Genomic DNA, 22,618 nt, shown 5'->3' on the forward strand with positions numbered 1-22,618 from the left:
TGGGAAAACAAATCTCATCTCAATCAAGCTGTACACTGCTCTTAGATGATTGAGATTAGATCTGTTTTCCTTCCCCCATGTATGTAATGCCTATGTGCATCCAAAATAAGCCCCCTGTTCACACTAAGCGACTAGCTGCATGCCCCATGTAGGGCTGTCTTTTTCCAGGCATGGGGATGCACAGGCGTTGCATGCATCCCCATGCCGGTATCCTATTGTTTTCTATTGGGAAATGAAGCTGCATGGACACAGCCACTGTTCCCAGTATAACATAGCTGGGTGTGGGTGCGTGTTCCTGAACACATGCAGGAACAGTTCATGGACCCACACCTGCCTGCATGTAGGTGGTGAAGGTGCACTGGAGTGAAAGACAAGTGTCATTTTGGCAAGCGCTTGCAGAAAAGATCAGGCACAGGGCAACTAGGCTGTGGGAACAAGTAATGTCATTTTGTGGGGATGGCCACTAGGCATAGGTGACCTCAACGGATGTGGCTAGAGTCTTGGTAATGTGCAAAGTCCACATAATGCCATGTCATCTTCTGGTGTTGGTCCACTGTGTTTTATCAAGTCCAAAGTCCACGCAGCCTTCTACCAGGAAATTCTAGAGCACTTCATTCTTCCCTGTGCTGACCAGCTTTATGGAGATGCTGATTTCATTTTCCAGCAGAGGTTGGCACTTGCCCACACTGCTAAAAGTACCAATACCTAGTTTAACCACTTGCCTACAGGGCACTTTCACCCCCTTTCTTCCCAGGCCAATTTTTAGCTGTCAGCTAGTGTAAAAATTGCACTTTGAATGACAATTGCACGATCATGCAACACTGTACCCAAATAAATTTTTTATAATTTTCTTCACACAAATAGAACTTTCCTTTGGTGGTATTTAAAGCGGGAGTCCACCGGGACTCCGCGATTTTTTTTTTTTTTTAAAAGCCAGCAGCTACAAATACTGCAGCTGCTGACTTTTAAAATAGTGACACTTACCTGTCCAGCGCGCCCGCGATGTCGGAACCCGAAGCCGATCGCTCGGTCGTCTCTCGGGTCCTGCCGCCGCCATCTTGGGTATGGGAATCAGGAAATGGAGCCTTTCGGCTTCATTTCCCGGTTCCCTACTGCGCATGCGCGAATCGCGCGGCGCAATAAGGACGCTCCCCGCTGCCTCTGGGAGCTGTGTGTTTCCCAGCAGGCAGCGGGGCACTTGCGGAAAGGGGCGGGCAGTTGCGGAAAGGGGCGTAAGTTACGCCCCTTTCCGCAGACAGCTATCCCGGAAGTGGGTGCTGTTACCTGGATTATCCAGGTAACTGCACCCCCCTCCCCCCTGAAAGGTGCCGATTGTGGCACCGGAGGGGGGGAGGGTTCCGATGAGCGGAAGGTCCACTTTAGGGTGGACCTCCGCTTTAAGCACTGCTGGGTTTTTTTTTTTTTTTTTTTTACAAAGTTTTAATTTTCTGTCAGTAAATTTTGTAAATAAGTAATTTGTCTCCTTCACTGATGGGCACCTGATGGGGACTGATGAGGTGGCACTAATATGCCGCACTGATGGACACTTAAAGGCAGCAGTTACTGGCATCACCGATGGACACTGATTGGTGTCATTGATGGGCACCGATTGGTGGCACTGGGGGGTTTTGCTGTAATCAGGGCACTGATAATCATTGCCCTGATTACATGCCTGGGTGTTCCCTGCAAGGGGATCCGCTAATCGGCTCTCCTTGCCACACACTCTTGTCAGTGTGAGACGATGAGAGAAAATCACTGGCACTTCTGTGTTTACATGTGCCTGGCTATTATTGGACACAGCCGATCACATGGTTAAAGAGCCACGTGATCGGTTCTTTACAGAGATCATGGTCGCGCCGTGTCCTAGCAACGATCTCCACCCGGAACGAGAGCAGCACTGTCCCTCCGTCATTTGACAGTGGGCAGGCGGCAATCGGTTAATGATCATGGTATCACTGTACTTGACTGGCCAGCAAACTCACCTGACCTAAACTTAATAGAGAATCTGTGGGGTATTGTTAAAGCGGAGGTCCACCCTAAAGTGGACCTTCCGCTCATCGGAACCCTCCCCCCCTCCGGTGCCACAATCGGCACCTTTCAGGGGGAAGGGGGGTGCAGTTACCTGGATAATCCAGGTAACTGCACCCACTTCCGGGATAGCTCTCTGCGGAAAGGGGCGTAACTTACGCCCCTTTCCGCAAGTGCCCGCCCCTTCCCGCAAGTGCCCCGCTGCCTGCTGGGAAACACACAGATCCCAGAGGCAGCGGGGAGCGTCCTTATTGCGCAGCGCGATTCGCGCATGCGCAGTAGGGAACCGGGAAATGAAGCCGAAAGGCTCCATTTCCTGATTTCCATACCCAAGATGGCGGTGGCAGGACCCGACAGGCGACCTAGAGATCGGCTTCGGGTGCCGACATTGCAGGCGTGCTGGACAGGTAAGTGTCACTATTTTAAAAGTCAGCAGCTGCAGTATTTGTAGCTGCTGGCTTTAAGAGGAAGATGAGAGACAATGCCCAACAATTGCAGATGAGCTGAAGGCCGATATCAAAGAAACCTGGGCTTCCATAAAACCTTGGGGGTGCCACAGGCTGATCGCCTCCAGGTAACGCCATATTGATACAGTAATTCATGCAAAAGGAGCCCCACCAAGTATTGGTATAGTTCATACAATACTGTACATGGACATACTTTTAAGTAAGCCAACATTTCTGTATTAATCCTTTCTTTTTATTGGTATGTAATATATAATATTCACATTTTCTGAGATGCTGAATTATGGGTTTTCCCTAGCTGTAAGCCATAATCATCAAAATAAAAAAAAATAAGAAAAAGTGTTTGAAATATGTAACTCTGCGTGTAACGCATCTATATAAAATATATAGGAGTTTTACTTTTTTAATTGAATTACTAAAATAAATGAACTTTTTAATGATATTCAAATTTTTTGACATGCACCTGTATATCAACCAAAAGTGATGTGAAAATGTATATATACATACATAAATAATAGTGTGCTTCTGGTTACTATGCAAGAATTGAAATACTGAAAATGTATCAACAATCAATCAAACAGTGAACTGAATAGTCCATAAAGTTAAATATCGAAATATGTCCATGTGCCAATAGCAATGAAAACATACTATGTACTGGTATGAAGGTATATCTAATTCTTCTCAAGATAACGATCTTTCCCACCGGGTGGCAGATCATGTGAATTGTTCACCACTTCCCACTCAAGGGACGTCCAGGGACGTCCTTGAATTTGCGGGGATATATCTGAATGATGCCTGCAGCTAGAGACATTCTGATATCATCTTTTAGTGCCGCAGATTCCCTACACCATAATAATGATCATAGTGGCTGTTCCACTGCTTGAATGTTCATACGGACTGCGAGAGGGGACACCCCCTCTCCCGCTGCCCACCGGCGCTGCTACCAACTCACCGCTTCCATCGGTGAGTCGGAGACAGAATCCGCTGGCCCCGAGTGGTGATCATAGAGATTTCCGGCGGATCAGATAGTCGCCGGAGTCTCTATGATCGTTCGGAGGCCGGGCACGATGTTATGACGTCACGCTCAAGCCTCTGCATTCAAATGAATGGTGGCGCCTCGGCTGGGAAGCCGTGATTGTTATTTTTTTATTTTTTTATTTCAGGCTTCCGAGCCTAGAGGTGATATGTGGGGTCTTATTGACTCCATATCTCACTGTAAAACGGACCGATCATGCCATATTCCTATTACAAGGGATGTTTACCACATATTAGTGCCATCTGTCATTAGTGCCACATGTCATTAGTGCCACGTATCAGTGCCATCTGTCATCAGTGTCACGGGGCATTGTCCTGGTGCTCCAGGGCCTTCAAAGGTGTAATTTATGCTCCTAGAACACCTGATGGCGCTCCCTGCATGTTGGGCCTCTCTATGTGGCCAGGCTGTGAAAAAGTCCCACACATGTGGTATTGTAATATTCAGGAGGAGTAGCGGAATTTTTTTGGGGGGTGTCATTTGTGGTATACACATGCCATGTGAGAGAAATAACCTAATACAATGACAATTTTGTAAAAAAAAAAAAAATTTAAAATCTTAATTTTGCAAAGAATTGTGGGAAAAAAAGGACAACATCAAAAAGCTCACCATGTCCCTTACTAAATACCTTGGAATGTCTACTTTCCAAAAATGGGTCATATGGGGGCTATTTGTACTTTCCTGGCTTGTTCGGGTCATAAGAAGCGAGATAGGCCACCAGTACATCAGATGTGATCAATTTTGTGAGATTCGCACCACAGCTTGTAGACTCTCTAACTTTCACAAAGACCAAATAATATCCACTAATTTGTGTTATTTTTACCAAAGATATGTAGCAGTATAAATTGTGGCCAAAATTTATGAATAAAAATTAATAATTTGCATAATTTTGTCACAGAAACAAAGAAATATGCTTTTTTTTTTTAAAAAAAAATCTGTCTTTTTTCATTTATAGTGCAAAAAATAAAAACCCCAGAGGTGATCAAATGCCACCAAAAGAAAGAGTAATTGTCATTCAAAGTGTGAGAGCACCGAAAGCTGAAAATTGGTCTGGGCAGGAAGGGTGTTTAAGTGCCCAGTAAGCAAGTGGTTAAAAACATATATAATGTTTGGGGGGTTTGTCACAGTGTGTCATCAGGGTCATCTGGGGAACAGGAACATAAACGTGCAGCAACAGGGAACAAACTACTTTATAGACCGCTCCAGTCACATGGTCGGACTTTCCTTGGGAATCTGTGGGGAATAATTGAACATTTTGTTAATGGTTATCATTCTCAATTTGTGGAAAAATCTGATTGATCAAGTGTTACCACTCTATGAGTTGACATAAGCGTAGCTTGAAGCTTGTGGGCCCAGATGCAAAAGTTGACGTGGCCCAGCAGTATAGAGTGCCATAATTGGAAAGGAGCTCAGCAGCCAGGCATAGCATCCAGGGCAGAGGGGGTGATCAGGGAGCTTTGGGGGGGGGGGGGTGCAGCCATGTGACAAAACCTGGAGCCTTCAGCCCCTCAGGAAATGTTAAGGGATTTGTTGTAGCAATTTCTGAAGGTTTGGGTGTCAGTGTTGGTAGGTAGGGAAGAGCTCGGTGGTTGACTCGAACATCGGCCATTCGTCTGTTCGGCAAATTCAGAACTTTGTGGACCATTCGCACCAAATTCGTGTGGCACGAACGCCCCACAATGTGGCGCTGTGATTGGCCAAGCATGTGGGGTCACAGTGCATGCTTGGCCAATCATGAGCCAGCAATGCACTTCGATGGCGTAGGGTGGGCCGTTCGTGCCATACGAATTTGGTGCGAACGGTTCACAAAGTTCTGAATTCGCCGAACAGACGAACACCGAGCTCATCCCTAATAGAGATAAAACTTTTTCGCGGAAGGGAGTTTAATAATACACATTGGCACTCATTAAAATGAGAAGAAATGAGGTTTAACCTTAAAATGCGTAGAGGGTTCTTTACTGTAAGAGTGGCAAGGATGTGGAATTCTCTTCCACAGGCAGTAGTTTCAGTGGGGAGCATCAATAGTTTAAAAAAAACTATTAGATAAGCACCTGAATGACTGCAACATACAGGAATACACAATGTAATACTGACATATAATCACACATAGGTTGGACTGTGTCTTTTTTCAACCTCACCTACTATGTAACGAAATCAGAAAGGACTTGTTTTTGTAAAGCGATGCACAAACTGTTGCTGCTATATAAATCCTGTATAACATTAATAATTGTTATAATTTATTTAAAAAAAATAGCATTTTAACCAGGGAAGGCAAAATATAAGCAGATTAAACTTTAGCTTTAGGCCACTGCCTCATAATTAGCAGCAGTGTTGCCAGCCTGATGTGGCAGCTTTTTCAGTTGCCCGGTGGACTGCCTATAATGCCGTGTACACATGATCGGACTTTCCGGCGGACCAGAGTCTGTCGGACACTTCGATCGTGTGTGGGCTCCAGCAGACTTTTTCTTCCCCAAAAGTCCAGCGGACCTAGATTTAAAACATGTTTTAAATCTTTCCGCTGAAAATCCGCCAGACCCAGCTCCTGTCGGGAAGTCCACTCGTCTATATGCTGATCCGACAGACTTTCCAAATGAACGGACTTGCCCACACACGGACTAAAGTCCATTAATTTTGAATGTGACTGCAGATATGACGGGACTAGAGAGGGAAGTCAATCTCGCCACTTTCATCGGTGAGATTGACACCTTGCGAGCCCCGTCGCCTGGTATGCGTTTTAAGGGTGACCCCCTACGCCGAAGAAACGGTGTGGGAGTCGCCCCAAAATCCATACCAGACCCTTATCCGAGCATGCAGCCCAGCCGGTTAGGAAAGGGGGTGGGGACGAGCGAGTGCCCCTCCCCCTGAACCGTACCAGGCCGCATGCCTTCAACATGGGGGGTGGGCCCTTTGGGGAAGGAGGGCACCTGCGCCCCCCACCCCAAAGCACCGTGTCCCTATGTTGATGAGAAGGGCCTCTTCCTGACAATCCTGGCCGTTGGTTGTCAGGGTCTGCGGGCAGGGGGGGCTTATCAGAATCCGGGAACCCCTTTAATAAGGGGGCCACCCACCCTATGTGAATGAGTATGGGGTATATCATACCCCTACCCATTCACCTGGGGGAAAAAGTGTCAATAAAAAAAACACACTACACAAGTTTTTAACCACTTGAGATCCGCGCTATAGTCAAATGACGGCTACAGCGCGGATCTCAATTTCCGGGACTACGTCTATTGACGTCGTCCCCTTTAAAAGCTCCCCGCGCGCTCCCGGGAGCGCGCATCGGGGAAAATCTGTGTTGGCCGTGTCCCCTGGACACAGCCAATCACAGATCGCTGTAAACGGCCAATCACAGAGGGCGTTTACAGCGCGATCGCCGCCTCCAATGGGTGATGATCTCAAATGTAAACAAATGAGATCATCACCCATTGCCGAATGTGTCTCCTCACACAGCGATAGCGTGTGAGGAGACTGATAGAGTGAGTGATTGTTCTCTAATAACGTAAACTTGCCAGTGCGAATATAAACCCTGCCAGTGCCCAGATCTACCCCACCTGTGCCCAGATCTACCCCACCTGTGTCCAGATCTACTCCACCTGTGCCCACCTGTGCACCGCCAGTGCTCCATCTGTGCACCACCAGTGCCCGCCAGTGCCCATCTGTGCACCGCCAGTGCCCATCTGTACCAATCGGTGCCCATCTGTGCCTCAGCAGTGCCCATCTGTGCCGCCTCAGCAGTGCCCATCTGTGCCGCCTCAGCAGTGCCCATCTGTGCCCATCTGCTGCCTCATCAGTGCACATCCGTGCAATAAATCAGTGCACATCTGTGCCGACCCATCAGTGCCCATCTGCCGACTCAGCAGTGCCCATCTGTGCCGACTCAGCAGTGCCCATCTGTGCCGACTCAGCAGTGCCCATCTGCCGCCTCAGCAGTGCCCATCTGCCGCCTCAGCAGTGCCCATCCGTGCAATAAATCAGTGCACATCTGTGCCGACCCATCAGTGCCCATCTGTGCCGACTCAGCAGTGCCCATCTGTGCCGACTCAGCAGTGCCCATCTGTGCCGCCTCAGCAGTGCCCATCTGCCGCCTCAGCAGTGCCCATCTGCCGCCTCATCAGTGCACATCCGTGCAATAAATCTGCACATCTGTGCAATAAATCAGTGCACATCTGTGCCGACCCATCAGTGCCCATTTGTGCCACCTCAAAAGCGCCCATCTGTGCCACCTCAAAAGCGCCCACCTGTGCCACCTCATCAGTGCCCATCAGTGCTACCATGGCTAAACGTGTCTTTTCCGCTGAGGAGGCGTACCAAATTATTTCCACGGCCGACGAGAGCAACGGGGAGCTCTCTTCAGATTCCTTTTCGGATTCGGATTCTGAAGCCGACGTAAATTATGAGCCAGTCCTCAGCAGTGAAACACTGACTGAATCCGAGGAGGAAGATATCCGGCCCATCAAGCGAAGGCGTTCTAGTGAGGCAGTGCCGTCCACCAGCACCGCAGTGCCGTCCACCAGCACCGCAGTGCCGTCCACCAGGACCGCAGTGCCGTCCACCAGCACCGCAGTGCCCCAGCAAGAAAGGCCAAGTACCAGTGGGGTGTCATCTCAGCCCCAAAGGGTTAGGAGCCATGCTGGCCTTCCCTATGCCCTTCAGAACCCCTTGTGGCTTCCTCCTAATTCAGGAGAGGCCAATGTTCCCCCTTTCACCGCCCAGCCAGGAGTCCAGGTGGACACGGAGAATTTTAGCTCTATAGATTTTTTTAATTAAATTTTTACGGAGGACATGTTGGCGTCAATTGTGGCCCAGTGCAACCTGTATGCACAACAATTTATTTTTCAAAATCCGACCTCCTATTATGCCCGTCCCTACGAATGGAGAGACCTAACGGTGGAGGAGTTCAAGCTATTTTTAGGCCTCACATTTAATATGGGACTCAACAAAAAAAATCAATTACGTAACTACTGGTCAACCCACCCCCTCCACCACTCACCGCTCTTCTCCGCAGTAATGCCCAGAACCAGATATCAGATCATCCTGAGGTTCTTACATTTCAGTGACAATTCCCAGTGCCTTCCACGAAATGATCCAAATTATGACCGGCTTTACAAAATTCAACCAATACTAAATTATTTTTCAGAAATATTCCCCAAATTGTTTACCCCGGACCAACACATATGTGTGGATGAGTCCCTTATTAAATTTAGTGGCAGGCTTAGAATGAAGCAATTTATGCCCAGCAAAAGGGCCCGCTATGGGGTGAAGGTCTACAAATTATGTGACCGAGCCACAGGGTACACATATTCATTCAAGGTGTACGAAGGGAAGGACACCCAGCTACAGCCCCCTAATTGTCCAGACTACTTGGGATCCAGCGGAAAAATTGTTTGGGACCTCATATACCCCCTACTGGATAAAGGCTACCACCTCTATGTAGATAACTTCTACACATCTCTGCCCCTGTTCCACAACCTTCACCGGAAGAAGACGCCAGCATGTGGCACTGTAAAAAAGAATCAGAAGGGCTTTCCTCAAAGTCTGGTGAACAAGAAGCTGCGGAAAGGAGAAACCGCAAGTCTGAGAAACAAGGAGGTTCTGGCAGTGAAGTGGAGGGACAGAAGGGATGCATACATGTTATCTTCTATCCACAACGATACCTTCGTGGAAATCCCCAGAAGGAATGGCCCCGTAAAGAAATCCAAATGCATTTCCGAATATAATTTGTTCATGGGAGGAGTCGACTTCAACGACCAAATGATGGAACCATATCTTGTCACAAGACGGACATACCATTGGTACAAAAAAGTAGCAATTTATTTTTTTCAATTGGCCATTTATAATTCCTATGTCATTTACCGCAACGCCACCCAAAACCCCAAACGTTTCTTTGGCTACCAGGAGGAAGTTTTCACTGCCCTTATTTTCCCAAACGGCCCACCAGAAAATATCAGATCAGACGTTGTTAGTCGACTCTCCGAGCGCCACTTTCCCGATAAAATCCCCCCCAAACCAACAGGCAAAAGACGCCAAAAAAGATGTAAGGTGTGTACCAGAGCAGGAGTCAGAAGAGACACATCTTATTATTGTGCACAATGTCCTTCCCAACCAGGCCTCTGTATAGGCGACTGTTTTCGGCGTTACCATACTTCAATAAATTTTTAGTGAAGTATGGTAAACATAATCCTCAGTTCCTGCCTTCATACACCTTCACACCCCTTATGCCACTGCCTGCTCTGTAACTGACCCTGGCTTGTTATTTGACCACTCTTATGCCTGCCGATTCTGTACATACCGCTGCCTGATCTGGAACTGACCCTGGACTGTTATTCGACCATGCTTCTGCCTAACGATTCTGTACATACCTCTGCCTGATCTGGAACTGACCTTGGACTGTTTGACCACGATGTTTGCCTGCCTCTTGGACTGATCTTGTATTCTGCAACTGGACTAGTGGGATTCAACACGGGGTCTCACATATGTGAGGGGCTCCAGTATAGTTTTTCTGGAAGAAGAAAACAATTTTCTTTGTTTTCTTATTCCTAGATTAGGGTCTGGAGACTCTGAGGCTTCAAAGAGATTTGGGAGGGAGAAGCCTCTACCCCTATCCCCATTCTGTCCTGAACGAGGCTCTACTTCTGTCTGCTGCCTGTAGGACTTCCTGCCATCATGCCGCACTGACCACACCACAAGGACCTGCCTACTACCAGGACCAATATTTTTGGCACTGCTGACATCTCTGCACTGACCCTGGACTGTAATATGGACAGTATCCCTGCCTGCTGCCTAAAAAACTGTGTTCGCTGTTGCTGACCAAGTCCCTGCCTGCTGCCTGGACCAGTGATATCCTCCTGTGGACAACTGTGCTTATAAAACCACAGGTAATCTTTTCTTTACCCTTTGCTCAGCATAATGTATTTGGGGGTGTAATTCTTGGTATGTGCAGGCTATGTGTCCCTGGAACGCCGACGGTGTTTCTTGCATGTTGCACCTCTGTATGTGGCCAGGCTGTGTAAACGTCTCACACATGTGGTATTGCCATACTCAGGAGGAGTAGTAGAATGTATTTTGGGGTGTTATTTTTGCTATGTAAATGCTATGCGTTGGAAATATCTTATAAACGGACAACTTTGTGTAAAAAAAAATGCGTTTTCATTTTTTTCCACATTTTCCAAAAACTTGTGGAAAAAAATGAACCATTGAAAAGACTCATTATGCCTCATAGATTATACGTTGGGGTGTTAGCTTTCCAAAATGGGGTCATTTTCTGGACGTTTCCATTGCCCTGGTGTTCCAGGGCCTTCAAAACTGTAATAGGTGGTTGAGAAATGAAATGTGTAATTTATGCTCCTAGAATGCCTGAAGGTGCTACTTCAAAATTAGGCCTCTGTATGTGGTCAGGCTGTGTAAAAGTCTCACACGTGGTATCGTTATACTCAGGAGGAGTAGGAGAATGTATTTTGGGGTGTTATTTGTGGTATGCACATTCCGTGTGGGAGAAATAAGCTATTACAATGAAAATTTTGTGGGGAAAAAAAAAATAAAAATCGTAATTTTGCAAAGAATTGTGGGAAAAAATGACAACTTAAAATAACTAACCATGCCTCTTACTAAATACATTGGAATGTCTACTTTCCAAAAAGGGGTCATTTGGGGGGCATTTGTACTTTCCTGGCTTGTTAGGGTCTCAAGAATGGAGATAGGCCTTAGTACATCAGATGTGATCTTTTTTTGCAAATCTTTGATTTGCACCATAGCTTGTAGACTCTATAAATTTCACACAGATCATATAATATGCAAAAATTTGGGTTATTTTTACCAAAGATGTGTAGTAGTATAAATTGTGGCCAAAATTTATGAAGAAAAATTGCTAATTTGCTAAGTTTTGTCACAGAAACGAAGAAAAATTCATTTTTTTTCAAAATTTTCGGTCTTTTTTCATTTATAGCGCAGAAAATAAAAAAACGAGAGGTGATCAAATACCACCAAAAGAAAGCTCTATTGGTATGAAGAAAAGGACAAAAAAATCATTTGGTTACAGTGTTGCATGACTGAGTAATTGTCATTCAAAATGTGAGACCACTGAAAGCTGAAAATTGGTCTGGGACTGAGGGGGGTTTAAGTGCCCAGTAAGCAAGTGGTTAAAGTAGTTTATTAGGCAGGTCCAGGGGTCTTCTTCCGACTTCGGGGGTCTTCTATGACTTTTCCGCACTTTCCAGTTCTTCCCGCTGGGCTCCTCCGCTATCTTCTGCCCCCCTTCCCCAAAGCACCCACCCCCCCATGTTAAGGGCATGTGGCCTAGTACGGTTCAGGAGGGGGGGGGCGCTCGCTCGCCCCACCCCATTTCCTGACCGGTCGGGCTGCGTGCTCGGATAAGGGTCTGGTATAGACTTTGGGGGGACCCCCATGCCGTTTTTCCGGCGTAGGGGGTTACCCTGAAAACCCATACCAGGCTTTGGGGCTCGCAAAGTGTCAATCTTGCCGATGAAAGTGGCGAGATTGACTTCCCTGTCTAGGCCAGTCGTACCTGCAGTCACGTTCAAAATGAACCGACTTTAGTCCATGTGTGGACAAGTCCGTTCATTTGGAAAGTCCGTGGGCCTCTGCCAAAAGTCCGGCGGATTGTCCGCTGGACCTAGTCCTCCGAAAAGTCCGATCGTGTGTGCTCTAGTCCGCTGCAAAGTCCGGCGGATCTGCCGTAAACTACGATCGTGTGTATGTGGCATTAAACCTCATAGACAAGCTTGCAGCATCATCAGGAAAGAAAGTTTGCAACAAATTCACAAATCTAATGTTAACCCGACCCCCAACTAGTGATGGGCTCGAACCCGCCAAAAAGCTGTCAATGCACACCGCCAGTCACGGGCAGTAAGGCATTTCCCAACCGGCAGCTGCACATACACATGCTGCCTATGACTGGCAGTGTGCAGTTCCGGCTTCCTAATGAGTTTGGTCCAAACACGGTTCGAGCCCATTCTTACCCCCAACACTAACCATAAATCTCAGCTGAATTTTATACAATCATGACAAATTAACTTGGCAATACTGGTGGTGATAATATTTTGGATACCAATAATGGTATGCAAGGTTTTGGCTATTAAACACAATGAAATGTCAGTATCTAAAAATTGTGCACCAAAATTTCAGGGTCAAAATCACACCATTTTGTTCTCATTACATAAATACTGGGCCGTCAGGGCCAGTTTACACTGGAGCGTGCATGTTTTTGTCAGCCCATTTATTTCAATGGGCTGCCAAACGCACAGGAACGTGCATGAAGTACAGCAGATGAGACTTTTAAAAATGCACTGCACCAAACCACATGGTACTGTGATACCATGCAGTTTGATGGCCACAACCCATGTGCATTTAATGAATGTGTTTAAGATACTGTTAATTATTGGCACCCATGCGTGTCCCTATGTAGCGTAGGGAACACGTGTTTCCCACACCTCAGTTGGTGTGAACGAGTCCAAAGTTAGATAACGTGAACTGGCAGGATACAAGCATGCATGTCCATGTCAAAGAAAATTAAATGCAGTTCCAGTTTCTTAATCTGTTATTTAACATACATAATATGAAACTTCTACTTCTTATCTAAGGTCTCTGTTCGGCTATGCTGACTTATTCATTCATAAAGAACAGAGGCACCTACTGAGCATCACTGAACGTTATCAGGGTCACAATCACAAAGATGGGAATGAACGATACCTCCTGGGCCCATTTATCCGTCACACAGGCGTGTGCTTAAATAATAACTAAAGAAGAAGTTTCTCTTTTCAGTTTTGGATAGAAAGGAGAGAGGGTATAGAACGCCTGTCAGGATTTTATTGCATTGTATGTATCCCAGTTAGGGAGAGTCACCTTATTTGTCCAGTTTGCCATTATCACTAAAAGTCACACATTTTGGGGTGGTCACCAGACTTTGGAGGGATATCTTCTCACTTTGCGCAAGGACTGATGTGTGGGGTATTGAGGGTCAGTACAGTCTATGACATTCTATTCTGTCCAATTATTTGTTGTATTCCCTGAGAATGCTCCTTTCATGTGCTGATGCATATGTAGCAAAGTCCCGGACCACTTGAGGCCTAATGGTGACCTCCAGAGTTAGGGACAGCTGACATCCTTCTTTGTAGAGTGGGTTACAAGGCATAGTGAGTGTAATCCAACATGAAAAGGGTGGGTGCCAGACACTTTTTGAATGCAAAGAGATTTATTGTCTCTTAAACAGAACTGTGAGAGGGTTAGGGCCAGGACACCCTTAGGTAGATGCAATGTTAATTGGCAGACTCCGAGACTTCAGGGCCATCTTTAATACCGATTGGACCCTGGGTGAACATTTTCTTGGGCCCTTCCCTTCCATGCAATTTTGCTCTCCACCTACCTGCATACCATGGACTGGGCTGGTGAGGGGACCCTCAATAGAAAGAAAACTCCTAGGGATCCTAGAACTCCTCTGAATGGCAATGCTGTTTTTTTTTACCGACTATCAATATAAAGAGGCATTTCAACACTGGCCACCAATCTAATAGGGGTTTACACTAACCACTAGTGTAATAGAAGCATTCACAGTAACCACCAATGTAAGGAGGGGGACCTTCACACTGGCCACTAGTGTGAATAAAAGGATTGTACACCAAGCACCAATGTAATGAGAAGATTTATAATGACCACCAATGTAAAGGGGATTTACACTGACCACCAATGTAATAGGAGCATTCACTGTAACCACCAATGTAAGGAGGGATTTACACTGACCACCAATGTAAGGGGGACCTCCACACTGGCCACTAGTGTGAATAAAAGGATTGTACACCGAACTCCAATGTAATGAGAAGATGTACACTGACCACCAATGTATCCGAGACATTTAGCCCGCGTTCACATTTGAATACTTGCAAAATCTTTCCTGACACCACAGAAACGTGCTACAGTTTAGCAGATACACAGCAGTACCATTAATTGTTAATGACACCCTCACACATCTGCTGACATGTGCTGTGAAACCATGTGAATTTGAAAAAACGTTAGGGACTTTCTTCCGCATTTCTAAATAATTGAAACAATTGGGATGCCCTACACATGACCTACATCTTTATCTACCCTGTCAGTACACCTTTGCATCCTAAAACCCCTGATAACCTCTGCACATCAAACCTCTCCTCATCCTCTTCACTCCAACCCTCCACCCCTTTAACTATGCCTGCCTCATCTGCTCATCTTTGGACCCACCTTTCTTACCTCTACACATCCCCTCTTTGCTCACCTGTGCACCTCAAACTATTCCTTCTCTGCCTAGTACCTCTGCACACGCCACACTACCCTCTGCCCTACTAATTTGCTTTACCTTTGCAGAACAGGTTGCTGTTACGCTATATGAGCACAGTTGCAGGCAGGACTTTCAAGCATGCCCCTTTACCTCCCCAGTGGGCAGTATTCAGTATAGGTGATGGTGAATATGACCTCAGGGGGGCATGATATACACATGAATGCTACCTCTATTTACATATGAATGCTGCCTGTCCACGGCTATTTACATATGAATGCAGCTTCTATTTACATATCAATGTCAGTTATTTAAATGTAAACACAGGGTCTGCAGGTGAGTCATCTGTACTATGGACTAAGGACTACAACTTCAAGGGACAAGGGAATTTAAACTGGATATTTGGCAAGTATGAGGTAGCTGCTTTGGGCCCCACAACAATGACAGGGCCTCAGGGCAACTGCCCCTTTTGCCCTGCCTTAAAGACGGCCCTGCAAGACTTCTATAGGCCGACTACTATACAGGTGAAGGCCTCCACCCGGACACCACTTCTGTATAGGTAGGACACTGTCTCCTATGGCAACAGTCTTGTAGAAGTTACTAACTGTAAACGTATATAAACTATTTGCAACCTGAACTTACCCCACAATCACTCACTGTGGATCTTCACTCAATGAGCTCCCAGTCTCTCTCACTAGACTTCAGATCCAATAGCCAATGGATCCCCTGAGCTTTTCCACTGTTAGCACTCAGTATCTTCCTCAAGCGTCACCCCTGCTGGGTCCCTGGCTTGGCACTCACTAATACTCCACAAGCATCACCTCTGCTGTCCCGCTGGGTCCCTGACTTGGCACTTGCTAAAGTTTTCTCACTTCTTCACCGTCCCTGGCTGGTGAGAAGTCTACTCTGGTACTGGCTTCAGCTTACTCACAGTGGTCTCCGGTAACAGGATGGATGGTCCCTTAGTGGTGACAGCTTCCCCATTACCACCGTCCACAACTGGTTCCCCGGTCAGAGCAACCATTGCTTCTGGTTGGACTACAAGCCCACAGGCCCAACCCTCCCCTGCTCTCCTGCTTCTGGATAGGCCCTCAGACAGCCTAGCAGCCAGATGTCCCTGGGATGGGCCTAAGGCTTACGGCCTAGCAGCCTGGGGGAACATAGCACACGTCCACCCAGACAGCCATCCAGGTGTCACAGAACCCGATCACCTGACTCCACCCAAACAAATAGGCTCTCCCAGCAGGCCAAGGGACTCAAGAAAATCCCTGCCCATTGGCTGAGACACCCCTATCATTCATAATCTGCCCTTGCTATGCCCTTGTTTTATCCAATGTCACCAGCTACCAGGCCACCTAGTGACAGAAGTGAGAAGTGCAGCAATTCTAGAATTAGGGGGAAATCAACTGATCTCCTAACAATTGGCCAAGACAACTATTGCCTGGCAACTAAATTTAATAGCAGCCCTGCCTAAACATCAGGGTGCTACACAAACATGTCCCGAAAAAAAAAAAGAGAGATTCAAAGGTTACCATCTAATGCTCATGGGCACTTTAAAGTGGGCCCTGCAATAAAAAGAAAGGCCACTTCAATGTATCTGGGTCCCCGTCTCCATAACAAATAGTAGCATCAAGGAAAAACATATACCAGCTGGGAAAAAAGATATTAAGTACTAGGGATTCACTGATACCAATGAATACTCATGAAAATGCTCCCGATATTGAAACAGATATGTTGCAGTGTGAATTGCATCTGCATAGTGTATAGTGGCGGCCGGTCTATCAAGGGTGCCAGGGCGCCACCCCCTCTATCCATGGCCGCCACATCCTAATTAATGCTCTATGATCCACCCCCCGCTACCCCTAATTACAGCGAAGGGGGTGTTTTTTTTTTTAAGCACCTGATTTAGAGCCAGAGGCTCTAATAGGCTTCAAAATAGGGTGGGCTCGTGGCGAAGAGCATTGCAAATATTCGCTGTTGGAACACTGATCCTCCTCCTGGGAAGCCTGATACCAATCGGGTCTGATACCCATCACCCGATTGGCTGAAAGGACAGGCGATCCTATTGGATGCCTAGGTGGAGAAGAGGAGATGCACGGTGGAAGCAAGGAGCAGAAGACACAGGAGCTGCTGCCTGCCGTTACCCCAATCCTCGTCGCTGCCCGATGTGCCTGCTGCCTAGATGGGGTAATTGCCAGTGGACTGGCAGGCAGACATTGGGGGGGGGGTTGGTTGTTTGCCCCCCCCAAACAAAAGAACACCAGCCACCACTGATCGTGTCCCTGTCCTGCCGATTAAAGCAAAGAAAGTCTGCTGGAGGTGCTCACAGAGCTGGAGGAAAAGTACAGGCGGTCCACCCTCAAGCTGACATCGTGACATTGCTTCCGCTCTATACCCACAGGGGTCCCAGAAATTTTCTTCCAGCCCTATGAACACCTCCAGCAGCCATGATTTTGTATTATTGATGGGACTGGGACACTACACAGATTTTTCATTTGACCAGATATTTACTTAATGTGAGCTATATACAATTTTTAAAAAAACTGCCCAGTAGATGGCGCTTCCCTTTCTATACACACACATACACAGGAGCAGTGGGGGAAATTGCATGCGATTAGAACAGGAATCACAATGCATTCTTTGTAGTGAGATTTGTGCCCATTTATTTTGTTTTGATGCAAATCGCACTGCAAATTATTCGTACTCGGTATTGCAGAGTACTTGACGGAAAGTATCGGTACTCGTACTGGCCAATAAAAACGGTATTGGCACAGCCCCATTATATACTCTTACCATAGCATGGGCCTCTGTCTGTGGGATCTAGGCAATGCTGACATCATTCTTCTGGCAAGATCCAGGGAAATCCAGAGTATCCTAAACCATATGAGAAAATGTGCTCATACTGTGCTGGTGTGTTATCTCACTAGATTTGGGATACTTAGCATTCCCTGGGAACTCTGTGAAAGGATAAAAACATCACCCTCTCCAGTATGGAAAATACAATGGGGAAACCTGTTAAGGAGTATTGCAGTGTTGGGCTGTCTATCTCGTAAACCGGATCGGCAGTCCTGTGGCCAAATAAACTCACAGCAGACTGACAATGCTGCTACTTTATAGATACAGTGAGCTTTGTCACCCTAGGGCAGGAAGGGTGATTTTGGCACTCTTACATAAAGTGAAAAATTTGAAAAAGAAACAAATGCAGCCACCACATCGATGGACTGGTAAGCTGCAATATATTACATTTCTGTCCCCTGGTTTATAAACACTTAGCCTAGGTTCACACACTGATGCAGTGCAAGTTGACTCTGCTTTGCAGTGAGATTTGAAGGAGCAGCTCCAGCAGTGGTGGCGCGTCCATTAGGGGCGATCATGCGCCACACCCTCTCTCCAGCCACCCCCTCTGTGTACTGTGAATAGATTCCTGCATAGCATGAATATATCCACAGCTGCTGTAACCACCTCCATTCAGGCGTCTGGCCAATTTTCGGGCACCGGGCGCCTGAATTACAGCGGCGGAGGGTGTTTTTGAAGCACCTGATTAGAGCCATAGACTCTAATAGGCATCAAAAAAGGTGCACTGCACAAAGGCTAGAATTGATGGAGCTAAGTTGGCTGCATATTATGGACACAAAGGCTGCAATTGGTGGGGCACAGTTGGCTGCATATGATGGGCACTGTTGGCTCCAATTTATGTTTTTATTTTTTTAGAATTTTTCAGCTCGTTTGCACCCTACCCAAAAATTTTGAGCACCAGCCACCCCTGAGCTCCAGTGTGAGTCGATACGGTTCAGATGCAATTCTAATGCGTTTTCATGCAATTTGGATACAGCTTTGATCACTCTTTTCTCCTTTAGGACATGTCTGTGATCTGCAATTTACATTCAAGTCTATGAAGCTACAAATCACACCACATTAAATTGGCACAGGACCTTTCAGATTCTCCCTGCATATATGTGAACAGCCTCTATAGAAGCTCATGTAATTTCACTTGTCATGCGATTTCATGTGTTCTGGAATCCATCAGATATTGCATCAGCGTGAACCAGAATTAAAGGTTAAAATTTTGTTTAAACAAAGGGAGAGTTAAATCATACTAAGGGAATCCCTGGTTGTCCCCAGAACTATGGACCTCATTGGAAGATTTCCCCATTACTTCTGTTCTGGTGACAACCCAACATTTGGGATTTTCTTTCACTTTTAAGCTGGCCATAGAAGTATTGTTTTTTTCCTTTTCCCTTTATCCAGTGGTCTGGAAAAAGGGAAAGAAGGAGGGAAGACCTAATACCTCCATCCATACAAGCAATGTGGATGAAGAAAGCCTCCCTGTTGTGCTATATTGTATTCTGACAGCAGGATTGATCTACTGTCAGAATACACTGATCAGAAATGCAGCCCATTGGCTGCATGTAGTGATTGAATGACATTTTTCCAATATTCCTGTTCAAGAGAAGCCTTAAAGGGGTTGTAAAGGTAAAAAAATAAAAATAAAAAATCACCTTAATGCATTCTATGCATTAAGGTGAAAAAACATCAGACAATGCCGGCCCCCCCCGTTTTACTTACTTGACCCCTCGAAAGTCCCGCGCTCGCACCCGACATCCTCTTCGCCGATCAGCCTGGCCGCTGATTGGTTACAGTGGATGGATTGAAAGCAGCGCAGCTATTGGCTGGCGCTGCTGTCAATCACATCCAATGATTCAGCACGCCGGGGGCAGGGCCGAGTGATACAGTGAGCGGCTATGGCCGCCGGCTGTATCACGGGAGCGAGCCCGCAAGCACTTCTCACCATGCGAGGGAACTCGCATGAACGTGAGAAGTCCTTGCAGGGGGGAACAGAGACAGCTGCCGAGGGACCCCAGAAGACCAGGTTTGAGGCCACTCTGTGCAAAACGAGCTGCACAGTGGAGGTAAGTATAACATGTTTGTTATTAAAAAAAATTAAATAAAAAATAAAAATAAATTATATATATATATATATATATATATATATATATATATATATATATATAAAATAACACACACACACCCCTTTACAACCCCTTTAAGCTGACCATCGATGGTTCGAATCTTGGCTGGCGCAGCAGGGACTGGCTGAGGTTCGAACCATCCAACATGCCGGATTTAGCCACTATCAATAACCACCATATTCTCCCAGCAGGAACAAGTCCCCGCGCCTCCCCCTCGCTGGTAAAACACAATAGCTCCGCGGATGGGATTCCCCCATGGCAGATCCCGACATGGGCACGGTGCCTGGACCGATTCCTGTGACATCAGCAGAGAGCGGACTTCAGCTGAAAACGGGTCACAGGAGAAGCAAAACGAATTGCTTCTCCTGTGACCCATAGGGGAAGCCCAGCCAAATGAGCTCAGACTGGACTTCTCCTTTAAGTGATAACGGTCAGTGGGACAAAAATCAATCAATCAATCAATCAATCAATCATCCTAACGGGGGGGGGGGGGGCAGCACAGACAGCAGACAAACCTGACAGATGTTTTAAATCTCCCCACTTTGTCCAAAACTAGAAAAAATAAATAGAAAAAATAAGTTTTGCCTTAACTTATACTTTAAATCAAGTAACAAACAAGAATATCTCCTGTGTATGCTAGGTGTACAAGTCAGTGTTTCCATCATTTGAAACCAGCCAAACTAACATTCTTATCTGGGCAGAGCAGACAAAAAGCATAGGGACAAGATAGTCACAATCCTTTTTAAAATGTGACAGTGTCAATTCCCTGCCTGAGAATACCGAATTTCTCCGAAGCAGAATCAATCCCTTTTCATAGAATATACTTAGTAATGTAGACCACTTGCCTTGAAGACAGCATTGTCCAGCCCATTGCAGACCTTCACCCCTTCCATCATTTCCCAGGCAGCTGACGAACTCACGTCTACAGGCTGAATACTACTGATGTTCATCTAGGCTACTGCGCGTCACGACCTTAACTGGGAATCTTCTCTTCCACACCGGAAAAGTCCTGAGAACAGGAGCTGAGGCTCATGTGAGGAGAATTATCCCAATCTGATTATAACTTGCAGGCAAAAGCCTCTTCTTGGTAATAATTGGAGGCCACACGCTAAAATCCGTCCCGTTACAAGGGCGTTTTCAGAAATCTCGGATTAGTGATACACTATATTGACAAAAGTATTGGGACGCCTGCTTTTACACACACATGAACTTTAATGGCATCCCAGTCTTAATCTGTAGGGTTCAATATGGAGTTGGCCACCCTTTGCAGCTATAACAGCTTCAACTCTTCTGGGAAGGCTGTCTACAATGTGTGTCTTTGGGAGTGTTTGACCATTCTTCCAGAAGCGTATTTGTGAGGTCAGGCACTGGTATTGGATGAGAAGATGCTCTAATTCATCCCAAAGGTGTTCTATCAGGTTGAGGTCAGGACTCTATGCAGGCCAGTCAAGTTCCTCCACCCCAAACTCGCTCATCCATGTCTTTATGGACCTTGCTTTGTGCACTGGTGTGCAGTCACGTTGGAACAGGAAGGGGTCATCTCCAAACTGTTCCCACAAAGATGGAAGCATGAAATTGTCCAAAATTTCTTGGTATGATGACGCCTTAAGAGTTCCCTTCGCTGGGACTAAGGAGCCAAGTCCAACCCCTGAAAAACAACCCCACATCATAATCCCCCCTCCACCAAATGATTTGGACCAGTGTACAAAGCAAGCTGCAACCCTACGGAATAAGACTGGGATGCCATTAAAATTCATGTACGTGTAAAGGCAGGTGTCCCAATACTTATGGTAATATAGTGTATATGCCATTAGAAGAAAATGACCTGGGTCATCCACCAATCAACATGTATCAACAATTGAAAAATTATAAGAATCAACTAGTTGGCAGCTTGGTTGTGGAGGGGTTAAAGTGGACCCAGCATCAGTTATAAAATGTGCATGTATGCTAAGTAATGTGTAATTGTCAATGTAACACTTTCAGGTAATTATTACCTCTCAAAGAGACCACAGTACTCTACCTGACAATGCCTTCATCTGCTTTTCTCTCCAAAAGGATGGACACATTTTTGTACATCCAGGATCCCCATCTACTTCCTGAACTGAGATGCCAGCTCAAAACTGACACAGTCATGTACATCCAGGTGCCTGTGCAGTTATTGGCTCTGTTCACAAATATCTGACACAGATCAGTCCCTGCTGCCATGTTCGCAAATGTCTGACGCAGATCAGTCCATGCTGCCATGTTCACAAATGTCCGACGCAGATCAGTCCCTGCTGCCATGTTCACAAATGTCCGACAGAGATCAGTCCCTGCTGCCATGTTCACAAATGCCCCGACACAGATAAGTCTCTGCTGCAGCCTCTCACCTTCAGACTTGCTTCAAAGCTACAACATTGAAGCCTGATCACTGGGGGATGGGAGATAAAGCAAATGCTGCCTGCAGGAGACTACAGAGGGGTATTTCACTGGGTGTCAAAAGTTGTTTGCTTAGAGGCTTCTAAAAAATATCTGGTACTGACCTGTACTAAAGTTTTTTTCATAAAGCTAGTCAGAATGAAAAAATTGAGAGTAATGTAAAATATGTAAAACCTTACTATCCCTGAAGAAAATGCTGCTCCAAACTCCTTTCATTGCTGGCCACATCTGTGAAGTGCTAGGCATCTACTGACTGTGCTCATTCTAGGTTTGCTTTAAAGTAGTTATAAAAGACAAAAGTTTTTATTTTTTTACCTTAACCACTTTAGCCCTGGAAGGAATTACCCCCTTAATGACCAGAGCACTTTTTACAATTTGACACTGCGCTGCATTAACTGGTAATTGAATGGTCATGCAATGCTGTACCTAAATTAAATTTCTTTCC

General features: G+C 46.2%; 1 protein-coding gene across 1 annotated transcript in view; it reads right to left on the reverse strand.

Moving 5' to 3' along the window:
• LOC143960515 (solute carrier family 23 member 1-like) overlaps positions 1 to 20,734 on the reverse strand; it is a 113,192-nt gene extending 92,458 nt beyond the window's left edge. The window contains exon 1 of the mRNA XM_077469192.1: positions 20,601 to 20,734. Within this exon, the coding sequence (XP_077325318.1) occupies positions 20,601 to 20,705 (105 nt within the window). The 5' untranslated portion in view covers positions 20,706 to 20,734. The remainder of the gene's footprint in view (positions 1 to 20,600) is intronic.
• Between the last annotated feature and the right edge of the window lie 1,884 nt (positions 20,735 to 22,618).

Source organism: Lithobates pipiens, unplaced genomic scaffold (assembly GCF_037356315.1).
Source record: "Lithobates pipiens isolate NorthernLeopardFrog02 unplaced genomic scaffold, aLitPip1_a1.2 Scaffold_8, whole genome shotgun sequence".
NCBI classification, from domain to species: domain Eukaryota; kingdom Metazoa; phylum Chordata; class Amphibia; order Anura; family Ranidae; genus Lithobates; species Lithobates pipiens.